Genomic DNA, 12,170 nt, shown 5'->3' on the forward strand with positions numbered 1-12,170 from the left:
ACTTTATAGTCTTAAATACAATTTGTATAATATAATTTCTTGTATGTTATGGATAGCTAAATTGTATCTAACAATAATTATACAGGTTTTCACTGTCTTAGAACCTTTTTCCGTTGCATTTTTAAGAATCTAACTTGTGGGGCTGGAGAGATGGCTCAGAGGTTAAGAGCACTGACTGCTCTTCCAGAGGTCCTGAGTTCAATTCCCAGCAACCACATGGTGGCTCACAACCATCTGTAATGAGGTTTGGTGCCCTCTTCTGGCCTGCAGTCAAACAGTCGAACATGCTGTATACATAATAAATAAATAAATCTTTAAAAAAAAAAAAGAATCTAACTTGTACCACAAAGTTGTTGACTTTCAGAATTTGACTTTAGTCACCTACTACAATTATAACTAAGAAATGGTTTTAAGTCTTGTAATATATAGTTCGATTTCTGCCAATGTTAACTATTATTTACATTTCTCAAAGACAACCACTCAAGAATCAAAAGCACAACTGATAACACTAAATGAAATGATAGAGGTAAGTGTAATTTTTAATTTGAGCTGTCTCTTTGGTGAACAATTAGACTTAAGACAAAAAATGCTACTTTGATTTTCTATTAAGAATATTTGATTCTTTAATAGAGTTTCTTATTTGGTCATTTACTGTTTGCACCCTAACATCTTGTGCTGTTGTGCTGATAGAATTTCAGTTTACAACTCAGTCCTGTAGCTAATGTAGCTAAAACATATAAATGAATATAACATTTTTCCTCATATAAAACGCTTCTTTTATTACAGCTGAAAGACTAATTCTCACTTTTTATTTTGGTATTTATTTTGCTTTATAAATAGATATCTTTGGCATTGTCAAAATGTATTTGAACTTTGGCCAGGTTATTAAATATATGAATTACTTTAGAAAACCTTAGGCAGAGAAGTCTGTGAAAAGCAAGAAGTGGTGTGCTTTGTATTTTTTAAATTTTTTTCTTTTGTTGAAAACTTTTTTTATACAATATATTCTGATTATGATTTCCTTTCCCACAACTCCTCCCAGTTCCTCCCCACCTCACCTCCCATCTGGATCCACACCCTTTCTGTCTCTAGTTAGAAAATAAACAGGCATCTAGGGATAATAATAAAATACAGTAAGATAAAATGAAAACAAACCAACTGGGATAGGACAAAATAACCAGAGGAAAAAGGGCCAAGGGAAAAGCACAGGGAACACACAGATGAGAGACACACACCTTCACACCCTGAGGAATCCCATTAAAAACCCGGAAGCCATTCTACATATGCCAAAGAGCTATAAGGCTTTTAAAAAGCCCTCCCGCAACATTGTGAGACAAAGAGCCTCCAAAGATGCCACTGAGTTCGTTTTACTTGGCCATCTGCTTCTGAGCATGAGGACTACCCTTAAAAGTGGCTTGTTTCTCCAGTGTGACTCTTAGGGAAAACTAAGTTTTCATTGGCAAGTGGCTCTCAGTTGGAGATAGCTTCTGGACTAGGGGTGGGTGCGGATGTTCCCTTCTCTTCTCAGCTCTAGGACTAGTACATTGAGAAGAGTGTTTTCAGAAAACATGTTTCATTCTTTCTTAATGTGTTGGGTACAAAATCTCAGGTTTACTGCCTAAGAATCTTTCCTAGTGAATATTTTTTGGTATGAAAAGCAAGATAGAAATGTTTGTCTGATTTGTAATCAGAATTTGTTTAGTAATTCCTGATTTTACTAGTTGAAGCTGAAACCGTAACTTTTCTTGGATGTATTCTCTTTTTTAAAGTGAAAAGATGTCATGTTAGGCTAGTGAGATCATTGAGTGGTTAAATGTGCTTGCTGCAAAGCTCAGCGGGGTGAGTTCAATCCCTGGGGCCCATGTGGTGTGTGGAGAGAGGACAACTCATGCAAGTTGCCCTCCAACTTGTCCATGCACACTATGAAGCATGTGTATGTCCACACATGCGCTCATGGGCGCGCACACACAGCACACAGATATGCATGTGCACACAGAGAAACAAATGTAATAAATTTTAAATTACATGTAATGGAAAATATCATCTGAAACACATGGTTATAAATTTTAATGATTTCCCATGGGATACAATATGAAACTTAGAAAACCAAATATCTCTCTGCAGTTCATATTATTAGTGACAAAAATAATACATAAGCTACAATTTAGTGAAAAAATTAACATACTCATTTTAAATGTGAATTTTCAACATATTTCTACTGTCCTTTTTATTAGAATTTTAATTACTGTAATTTCATAAAAACTAGAAATGTAAAATAAGATCACTTTGTTTGGTTTCTGTGGTATTGGGATGGAATGCAGCTTCTTGCCATAGACAAGTGTTATACCACTGAGTTATATATCCAGCCCATAAGGCTTTTAAATTGTATTAAGATAAACAACTACTCTAAAATATGAAAATATTTCTGTATTATGATACTTAAAAGAAAGGGGATTCTGAGCTTTTCATTCCCCAGGATGAAGGGCTTGAAATGGGAAAACTAGTGGTAGTCAACATTTTTATTTCATGAATTTAAATATTGAATTATGAGTATGATTGAGATTAGAGCTTGAAAGGTTAATTTTAGTCACTTTTACAAAACTTTATATTTGTGTAATTATGCCTTTTCATGATCCTTAAAGTAATAATATCTTTAATTAAAATTGACCTGACAATTAATCATTTGTCATGAATTATGTGTACCTAAGCAATCCCTAATCCCTCTGAGTTCTAAGTTCTAGTTTCATAAATTGTTAAATCACTGGAAGGTAGAAGAAGAGACAAAATAATAAAAGACATTCAGTATTTTTACCTTATTTTGTGAGACATTAGTTTTCAAATAATTAAATATTATTGCTTCATGAAAAATCTCTGCCAATGCCAGTAGATTTGTAGAAGACCATTCATTCTTAGATCTCATTAGCTAGATTCTCTAAACTTTCTGGTAATGACAGAACCTTGGTTTTCTTTTCTCTTATTTTTTAATTAAGATTTTGGTATAACATAAATAATAAGTTTGATTGTGGTATTTTCACATGTATCATTGTGCCTTGCTCATTTTTGTCCCAATTACTACCATCTTTCTTCCTTATTCCTTCCTTTTGCTGTACCTTTCCACCAAATAGTCTCCCTTATTTTGTCTTTCTTCCCCTCCTTAGTTCTCTTGTTTTCTCCTCTTCTCCACGCTTCTTTCTCTCCCATATTGTAAACGACTTTCTAAACAATCTTATTAAATAAGAAACACAAAGCCAAATACAGAGGTAGTAGCCAAAGAGATCAGAGAACTAGCAAAGAGCCATGACTACCTTATCTTACCACCTCCCCACCGTTGCTTCCCCAGAGAGAGCTTCTTCCTGCCTGACCTGTGCTTTTATTGCCTTTCTGTTCTGCCTTCTCATTGGCTCTCAGCCCAACCACGTGATTTCCTCGTCACTGCCTGTCTATACTGACCTCTAGGTCTCTATGGTTGGTACTGGGATTAAAGGCTCATATCACCACGCTTGGCTGTGTCCTTGACCACACAGAGACTCTGCCTGCCATGTGATCAGATTAAGGGTGTGTGCTACCACTGCCTGACTCCTGTTTATGGCTCGCTATGTGACCTCACTATGTGACCTCTGATCTCCAGGCAAACTTTATTTGTTAACATACAAATAAAAACACATTTCAGCACAATTAAAATATCACCACACCATATAGTTCTCCCCGCTCTGCTTTCACTCCACTCATATTTACACACATATACACACATATACTCCTATTTAAAACTAGATTCCATATAAGGGAAGCAGGATTTTGTCTAAGGTGGGCTTATTTCACTTAACATGATATTCTTAGTTCCATCTTCCGGAAAATGACACCATTTCATTTACTATAGATGAATAAAGAAATGGTGATTTCCTTTCCCTTCCAAATATTCAGAGACTCTTGCTAGCTTTCTTTTGAAATTTTTGTGCTGTTTTCAAGTTTTAATTTTTTTCCCCCTTCAGTAACAGGGATAAAACCCAGGGCCCTTACGTAGCTAGCTAAGTTTTCTATACTTCATCTATATAAATTTCAATTTTTAATATTCTTGCCCTTATCCTAATGGAATTCTACTAAGAGCAGTAGGAAAGTTGTAAATATTTTTAGGTGGGTTTTAGGAAATGTTCTCATTTTAATACATATTCCATCTAATAATGTAGTCTTTAAAATTGGATATTGTTTAAGTACATAAAAGTAATGTTTATGAATAGCAGTTCAAGGAGAAAAGATAGTCAGTATTCTTTGGAGGGTAACCTTATTGTTTTATGAAAGTATGTAGACTTCCCACAAAAAGCTCATTTGTAATAATTTTTTCCTTAGATGCTTATAAATAGAATGTTTGATGTTCCACATGATCCATACGTTAAAATTAGTGATTCCTTTTGGCCACCATATATTGAGCTGCTGCTGCGTTATGGAATTGCTTTGAGACATCCAGAAGATCCAGCACGAATAAGATTAGAAGCCTTCCATCAGTAAAATGATGTTCTTGTCATCCACGGACAAAGAAAACAGGGCTATTTAAATAAAGGATATTATTTGCAAATCCAAGGCATAGTCCATTCTTCTTTTTTGTTTAGAAATAAGGTCTCATGTATCCCAGCTGGCATTGGGCTTACTGAGTACTGACTGAGTTTATAAGCCTTCACCATCATACCCTGGCTGTCCGTCTTCTTTGTTTTGTGAAATGACTTGTACTGCCATTATACATATTCAAAATGTATATTGTGTATTACAGTTTATAAATCTTTTTTTCATTTTTCTTATTAAGAAATTTTTTTTTCATTTTACACACCAATCAGAGATCCCCCCTCTTCCTTCCTCCCACTCCCCGGCCTTCCCCCTCCAACCAACCCCCCATTCTCCTCCACTAGAAGGCAAGACCTCCTAGGGGGAGGCACATCCAGTAGAGGCAAGCCCAAGCCCTTCCCCCTGCCTCAAGGCTGCACGAGGTATCCCATCATAGGTAATGGGCTCCAAAAACCCCCTCATGTACCAGGGATGGATTCTGATTCTACTGCCAGGAGCCCCCCAAGCAGATCAAGCTACACAATTGTCTCACCATGCAAAGGGCCTAGTCCAGTCCCAAGCATGCTCCACAACCATTGATCCAACTTTCTTGAGTTCCCACCAGTTTGGTGTGGTTGTCTCTATAGGTTTCCCCATCATGATCCCAATGCACTTGCTCATAGAATCCCTCTTCTCTCTCCATCTGGACTCCTGGAGCTCTCCCTGGTGTTTGGCTGTGGATCTCTGCATCTGCCTCCATCAGTCATTAGCGCAAAGCTCTGTGATGACAGGGTATTCTCCAATCTGCTTGCTGGCTCAAGCCAGTTCAGTTCAGGAGTAATCTAAGCTGGGGTCATCCTTGGTGATTCCTGGCAAGTTCCCTAGCACTGGGTTTCTCTCTATCCCCATGATATCTCCCTTTATCATGGTATCTCTTTCATTACTTTTTTTCTAAAATGCAGGGTGTGGGCCCAGGCTAGTCAGTTCTCTTGCCGTTGACTCCCAAGTGTCCACCACCATGCTCAGCACTTGAGATTTTTTATTTTATTTAAGTGTGTTTATTTTTATACTCATGGGTATTTGCCTGCATGTGTGTCTATATACCATCTGTGTGCTTGTGGAGGCCAGAAGAGCCATCACTTGGGTACTGGAAATAGAACCCAGATCCTCTGGAAGAACATCCCTTGCTCTTAACCTCTGAGCCATGTCTTCAGCCCCATTCCCCTCTCTCAGCTCCCCACTTCATTCCACTCAGCACTTGTATTTTACAGAACATGTGTTCCTTTTAGGGAGAGATTATGTGTAAAATACCTTTCTAAATGTGACATTGGTGGAGTGAGTAACTTCTTAATGAGTGATTTGAAGTTATCTGCTTCAAAGATCCAACACTTCTTTAGAGGAAGAGGTGCTGTGGTTTAAGTCCTTTGTTGTAAATTACAAGAGTAGATAAAGGCAACCAACAGCTGGGCCATTTATGTGACAAGTTTACTTCACTTCTTTCTTAATTCGTCAACAAGCCTTTAGATAGCAAGATAAAAATAGAAAATTACACTAGTTTCTATATACAACCAATCTAAACCTAGTGCCTTAAAACTTTGTGTGCTTTCAAGTAATGTAGAAAATGTTTTAGGTGCTGAGAACAATGTCGTCTTGTGCTTCCATGATTTAAGAAAAATCACTAAAATCTATTAAGATTTAGAATTTGTTATTTCAGCCACGTGGTGGTGGCACATACCTTTAATCCCAGCATGAGGGAGGCAGAGGCAGGTGGATCTCTGTGAGTTTGAGGCCAGCCTGGTCTACAATGCAAGTTCTAGGACAGCCACAGCTACACAGAGAAACCCTGTCTCAAAAACCAAAAAACAACAAAAAAAAAGTGTGTGTGTGTGTGTGTGTGTGTGTGTGTGTGTGTGTGTGTGTGTGTATCTATATAGAGAGAATTTGTTATTTCATTGACTCAGATAGGATATAGACTGGGTATCCTGTATTTGAAACATTGAGACCAGTTATGTTTCAGATTTGAAAGTTGGGGGTTTTGTAGTGCTAGGGATTAAGAAATGTTGAGTATTTTTTGCTTTGGAATATTTTCATAGACTTTACTGGATAGTTCTTAGTGTATAATTTGAAATATGAACTTTTTGAATACCAGAGTATTTGAGGTTATGAAATACCTCAATTTTTGAGTTGGGAATATTTTCCCCATAAATAATAATGTTAGTGTAGTTTGCAAACAAAAATTTGTTTTAGTGTACCACAATCTATCTGGTTAGAAATTAAGCCCCAGGTAATAAAAAATACTGTTTACTATTATATTTATTAAGGTTTATTTATTTATTATGTATACAGTGCTCTGCCTCCATGTGTCCTTGCAGGCCAGAAGAGGGCACCAGATCTAATTCCAGGTGGTTGTGAGCCACCATGTGGTTGCTGGGAATTGAACTCAGGACCTCTGGAAGAGCAGTCAGTGCTCTTAACCACTGAGCCATCTCTCCAGCTCTACTATTATATTTTATTTGATGTGCTTCTGCATGAAGACTTCTTACTCCATTACTTTACTTAGTTTTCTGATTATGCATTAGTCATTGGCAAAATGTCTGAGAAAAGTAACTTGAGGAAATATTTGCTTGGGCTCAAAAGCTTTAGAGATCAGTCCATGCATGGTTGCCAGCTACAAAAGACCTGAACATGTGCAGTGTTTAAAGTTCCTGCCTAACCAGTGTTGTGACCTTCCACTGGTGACACTCAATTGGTAAGGGAAAAATGACTCCAATTGCACGTCAGGTTGCAAGTGAATAATATGCATGTCCTCAAGGCATGGTTCTGTGATTATCATAAAAGGTAAAACTGATCAAATGATCTGCCCTCATCAACAACTCTGAGCTTATAAAATAATGCCCTGATTGCCGTCTGCAGGTGCCTTACAAGGTAATTGCTGACATTGCTCCTAATGTATCTGGTTTTACTTTCTTAACGACTTTCTCTATAAATAAAACTTATACTTGCTTACTTTGTATGTCTCTTTATAACTTTTTGTTAATGAGAACAAAGACTTTGACCAAACCTGCCCAGTCAGACATCCCAAAAGTGAGGCAGAAAAATCTCACAGTCACACAAAAAGATACAGAAAATAACTTTGCCGAAGTCCAGTATCCATCTGTGATAAAATTTAAGAGCAAATTGTAATTTGGGGGGCTGGAGAGATGGTTTAGTGATTAAGAATGCTTTCTGTTCTTCTAGGGGATTGAAATTCAGTTCCCAGTCTATGCTGGGTAGCTCACAGCCATCTATAAATCTTTGTGCAGGGATCTGACACCTTATGGCCTCCAGGAACACACAGATCTCTCAGTAAGGTGTCTTCTGAGACTTGACAAAAAATATCCACAAAATACTATATAATTAATGGTAAGAATGTAGATGTTTTCTCTAATATCCAGAGCAAGGCAAATGTGTCCTCTTATTCTTATTCAGCATCATACTTAATGTAATAAGAAAAAAAATCCTAGGAACCAAGAGAAAAACTCTTGGAACAAAAATTCATTTATAGTAAGGTTGTAAGGCACACAATTTCCTAGTGTCCAAAGTTTAATTTCCTGTATAACATCAGTGAACACTTAGAATTTTAAAATTGAGACTCTTGTATCAGCAATCCAAAAGGAAAATAAGATATGGTATGTATTGCTGTGAGGAGTATCTTCATTAGATTACTTGAGGAACCACTGTGGGCAGGATCATTGCTTTAGATGGAATCCGATACTGTACATAAAGGAGGGAATGAAGGCCAGTGAGTTGAATCAGTGGGTAAAAGTGCTGGCTGTCAAAGCTGAGGACCTGAGTTTGATCCCTGGATCCCACATAGTGGAAAGAAGGAAGTAACTTCTAAAAGCTGTCCCCTGACTTCAGTGTGTCACATCATGTCACATGCATGCTCCCTAGTACAGAAATAAATAAATGTAAGAAAAAAGGAGGCAATATGCTAAGTAAGCATAAGCATTCATCTCTGTTTCTTGACTGGATGTAGTTTAAATGGCTTCCTCGAGCTCCTGCTGCTGTGACTTCCCACAGTGTTGGACTTTCTTAAACTGTGAGACAAATTCTGTTACTTGGCTTTTTTCAGGGTATTTTTTCATAAAAGCTGAAAAAGACAGATTAGTACTGGGAGAGGGCTGTTAGTGTGATAAACATGACCGTGTGGTTCTTAGACCTTTGACACTGGTTTGTGGGAGGAATGTGGAAGAGTTTGGAAATTTGACTAGAAAAGCCCAAGTATGCTGGAAGAAGAGCTTAATGGGCTATTCTTGAGGGAGCTTGCAAGTCAAGAAAGCTGAGAGAAGTGTGTATGGTGGAGACCCAGTTCACAGAGGCCATGGAGGGGTGTTGCCTTGCTCCCCATGGCTTACTTATCCTACTTTCCTATAGAACCCAGGACTACCAGCCCAGAGGTAGCACCACCCACAATAGACTGGGCCCTCCCCCATCAATCACTAAGAAAAATGCCCTTACAAAATTGCATACAGCCTGATCTTATGGAGGCATTTTCTTAATTGAGGCTTCTTCCTCTCTGATGACTATACCTTGTGTCAAGTTGACAAAACGAGCCAGCACAACCCTGAAGACAAATATGTACTGCATGGACCCAATAAGAGATACTTTGAGGGCAAAATCCTATCCACTGGACACTCCATCTTGTGAAGATCCAAACTCATTTGATCCTAGAAACTGAAAACCAACCAAGGAGAGTGTTTCCCTAGGATCCGCATACAGAAACTGACAGTGTGGTCCAAGTGGCCAGGCTACATACTCTTAAAGCCCTCCCCCAGTGACATACTTCTAGCAAGGCTATACCTCCAGAACCTCCCCTAAACAATGCTACCAGCTGGGGACCATGTGTTCAAATACATGAGCTTATGGGGGGCATTTCTCATTGACAACACCACAGTAAGCATGGATGATGTAAGACTGTGGGGGCCGTGAAGTCTTTCTCCATGGTTTCAAAGGAATTGAAACCAGGCAATGTGTGGCAGAATCAGAGTTCCTGAAAGAAGGTTCTGAGAAGCTTTTTTGTGAAAGTGAAGCTAAATTGCAATAGAGGAACCCCCCCCCCATGTTAGGAAATGTGGGATCATGGACCATCTGTAGAGGAAAGCTGCAGTAGAGAACAGTCAGCCAAAGAAAGGCTGTGTGTCCTGTATGTGGCGGAGTTGGAGAAGAAGAGCTATCTGAGTCCTTTGGTGCCTAATCAATTTCATCACAAACCCCTGATGAAGGACATAGACCTTCAGGATTTGATGTTTGCCTTGCTGGATTTTGGTCTGATCATTCCTTACTATGTCCTGATTCTTCGTTTTAGAATAGGAATGTTTACTCTGTGCCACTATGTGTTCTTTGCTTTATAGGAGCTCACAGTTTACAGAGCTTACTTTGAGTTTTAGATGAGATAGGGACTTTGGACTTTTAGACAATTGGAATTGTTAAAATTTGGGGGACTTTCAGAGTTTGCCTATATTTTGCATTTTGAAATGAACACAAGATTTTGGAAACTAGGAATGAAAATGGTGTGTATAACATGAATTGCTAAACTGTCTTATTAGTAGAAAACCCGGAGCTAGATATTGGGGTGAAAGCTAAAAGATCAGAGAAACAGAACAAGCCACAGCCACAAGTTCTTACTGCTAGGAAATTCTCAGCCCAAGAAAGAGCTACTTCCTGTATACTCACGCCTATATACCTATCTGTGTCCTGCCATCTTACTTCCTCTCTCTGCCCAACTACATCACTTCCTTTTTCTGCCCAGCTCTATCACTCCTTGTTTGTCTGTATAGACCTCCAGACCTCTGTAGTTAACTAGTACTGGAATTAAAGACATGTGCCACCACACCTGGCTCTGTTCCCAGTGTGGCCTTGAACTCACAGAGATGCGGATGAATCTCTGCCTTCCAAATGCTAGGATTAAAGGCTTATGCTACCATTACCTGGCTTCTGTGTTTAATATAGTGGCTGGCTTTTTCCTCTGATCCCTAGGCAAGCTTTATTTGTTAAAGCACAAATAAAGTATCACCACAGGTGTATGCGGGTGGGAGGGGAATCAGAGTCTTACTATGTATATCTGTCTGGCTGTCCTGGAACTCACATGTAGACCTGGCCTCAAATCACAGAGATCCATCTGTCTCTGCCTCCTGAGTCCTGGGATTAAAGCAGGCCACCACACTGGCTAAGTTTATGACTTTAAGTGATGTAATTGAATGTCAGGTTGATAAAGGGTTTAAATGGGATAGCTAATCTCTTTTGTAAACTTGGTAAGATCTAGAATCACCTGGGAGATAGGCCCCTAAGAAAACATAGGGAATTATGTTGGTTAGGTGAATTAAGGTGAAAAGACCCATCCAAGGTGGGTGGTACTTGATTGATGTATTGTACTATGTTGTAAGGAGAATGTGATCTAAGCATAAATATTCATTGTTCTCTGCATCTTGACTGTAAATATGATGTGACCAGCTGCTTCACTTTCCTGCTGCTGTGACTCCTCTGCGATGATGGACTTTAAACTGTAAGCCAATTAACCTTCTGTTCCTTAAGTTGCTTTTGTCAGGGTATTTTATCAGAATAACAGGAAAAATAACTAAGACATAAGTTTAAAAAAAAATATGAAATAGCCATGTGAGCAAAGCACAGACATCTGATGAAAGAAACGAAAATCTAAGTAAATGGAAAAACATTCATGGATAAGAAATCATGCCTTTATTTGATCTATATGTCTAACCCCATCTCAATAAAAAATCCTAGTTAGTTACTTTTGAGATCCTGATAACCGACTCTAAGTTTTTGTGGAAAGGGAAAATACTCAGAATAGCTTCAGAATACAAAACCAAAACAGCAACAAAAACCAAAACATATTTGCTGACTTTAGTGGTGACTGTATAGCTACAACATCAAAACCAAAACTTGGGAAGTTGCACCTTACTAAAATAAAAAAAATTTATGAAAACCACTTAGAATTAAAATGTTATTTTCCCACAAATGGGAGAAGTATTCGTAAATCATATCTGCAAAGGGTTTCTATCCAAAATATACAAAAGAACTCTTAAAACTCAATAATATGATAACAAACTAGTTAAAATATTAGGTTAGAGTTCACTAAAAAAAGATATAGAGATGTCAAATAAGCATCTGAAAAGTGCTCAATATCACATGCTTTAGAAAACTTTAAGAAAATGAGTGATGATTAATCTTGATTGGGTTGAAAAGCCTCTAGGATGTGAGTATGTGTATCTCCTTCTGTAAGAGTTTTTTTAGAGAGGATTAGTTAAGAGAAAGAAAGGATATTCTTGAAGTTTGGAAGCACCCCCAAATAGGCTGGAAGCTTAGTTGTACTTTAAAGGAAAGAAGGACAAAACCTAGGAACAGAGGAGTTATCTGGGTGTTGCTAGAGTTTTCCTGCCTGGCCCACAGTCAGGACAAATCTCTCTCAACCGCCAGTCCCAAGCCGCTCAAACCCGACCAAGTAAACACAGAGACTTATATTGGTTTCAAACTGTATGGCCGTGGCAGGCTTCTTGCTAACTGTTCTTACAGCTTAAATTAATCCATTTCTATTAATCTATACCTTGCCACGTGGCTTGTGGCTTACCGGTACTTTACAT

General features: G+C 38.2%; 1 protein-coding gene across 5 annotated transcripts in view; it reads left to right on the forward strand.

Annotated features, from left to right (window-relative positions):
- The window catches only part of Cenpk (centromere protein K), a 59,831-nt gene that overhangs the window by 24,269 nt on the left and 23,392 nt on the right, over positions 1 to 12,170 (forward strand). For 2 of the 5 annotated variants that reach the window (XM_052743426.1, XM_052743429.1), the window contains 2 exons: positions 473 to 526; positions 4,345 to 11,077. The exons of 1 other annotated variant lie outside the window; for it this stretch is intronic. In XM_052743426.1, the coding sequence (XP_052599386.1) occupies positions 473 to 526; positions 4,345 to 4,503 (213 nt within the window). In that variant the 3' untranslated portion in view covers positions 4,504 to 11,077. The remainder of the gene's footprint in view (positions 1 to 472; positions 527 to 4,344; positions 11,078 to 12,170) is intronic. 2 more of the 5 variants (XM_052743428.1, XM_052743427.1) reach the window with 1 other exon arrangement.

Source organism: Peromyscus californicus, unplaced genomic scaffold (assembly GCF_007827085.1).
Source record: "Peromyscus californicus insignis strain IS unplaced genomic scaffold, ASM782708v3 Scaffold_18__1_contigs__length_77618521, whole genome shotgun sequence".
NCBI classification, from domain to species: domain Eukaryota; kingdom Metazoa; phylum Chordata; class Mammalia; order Rodentia; family Cricetidae; genus Peromyscus; species Peromyscus californicus.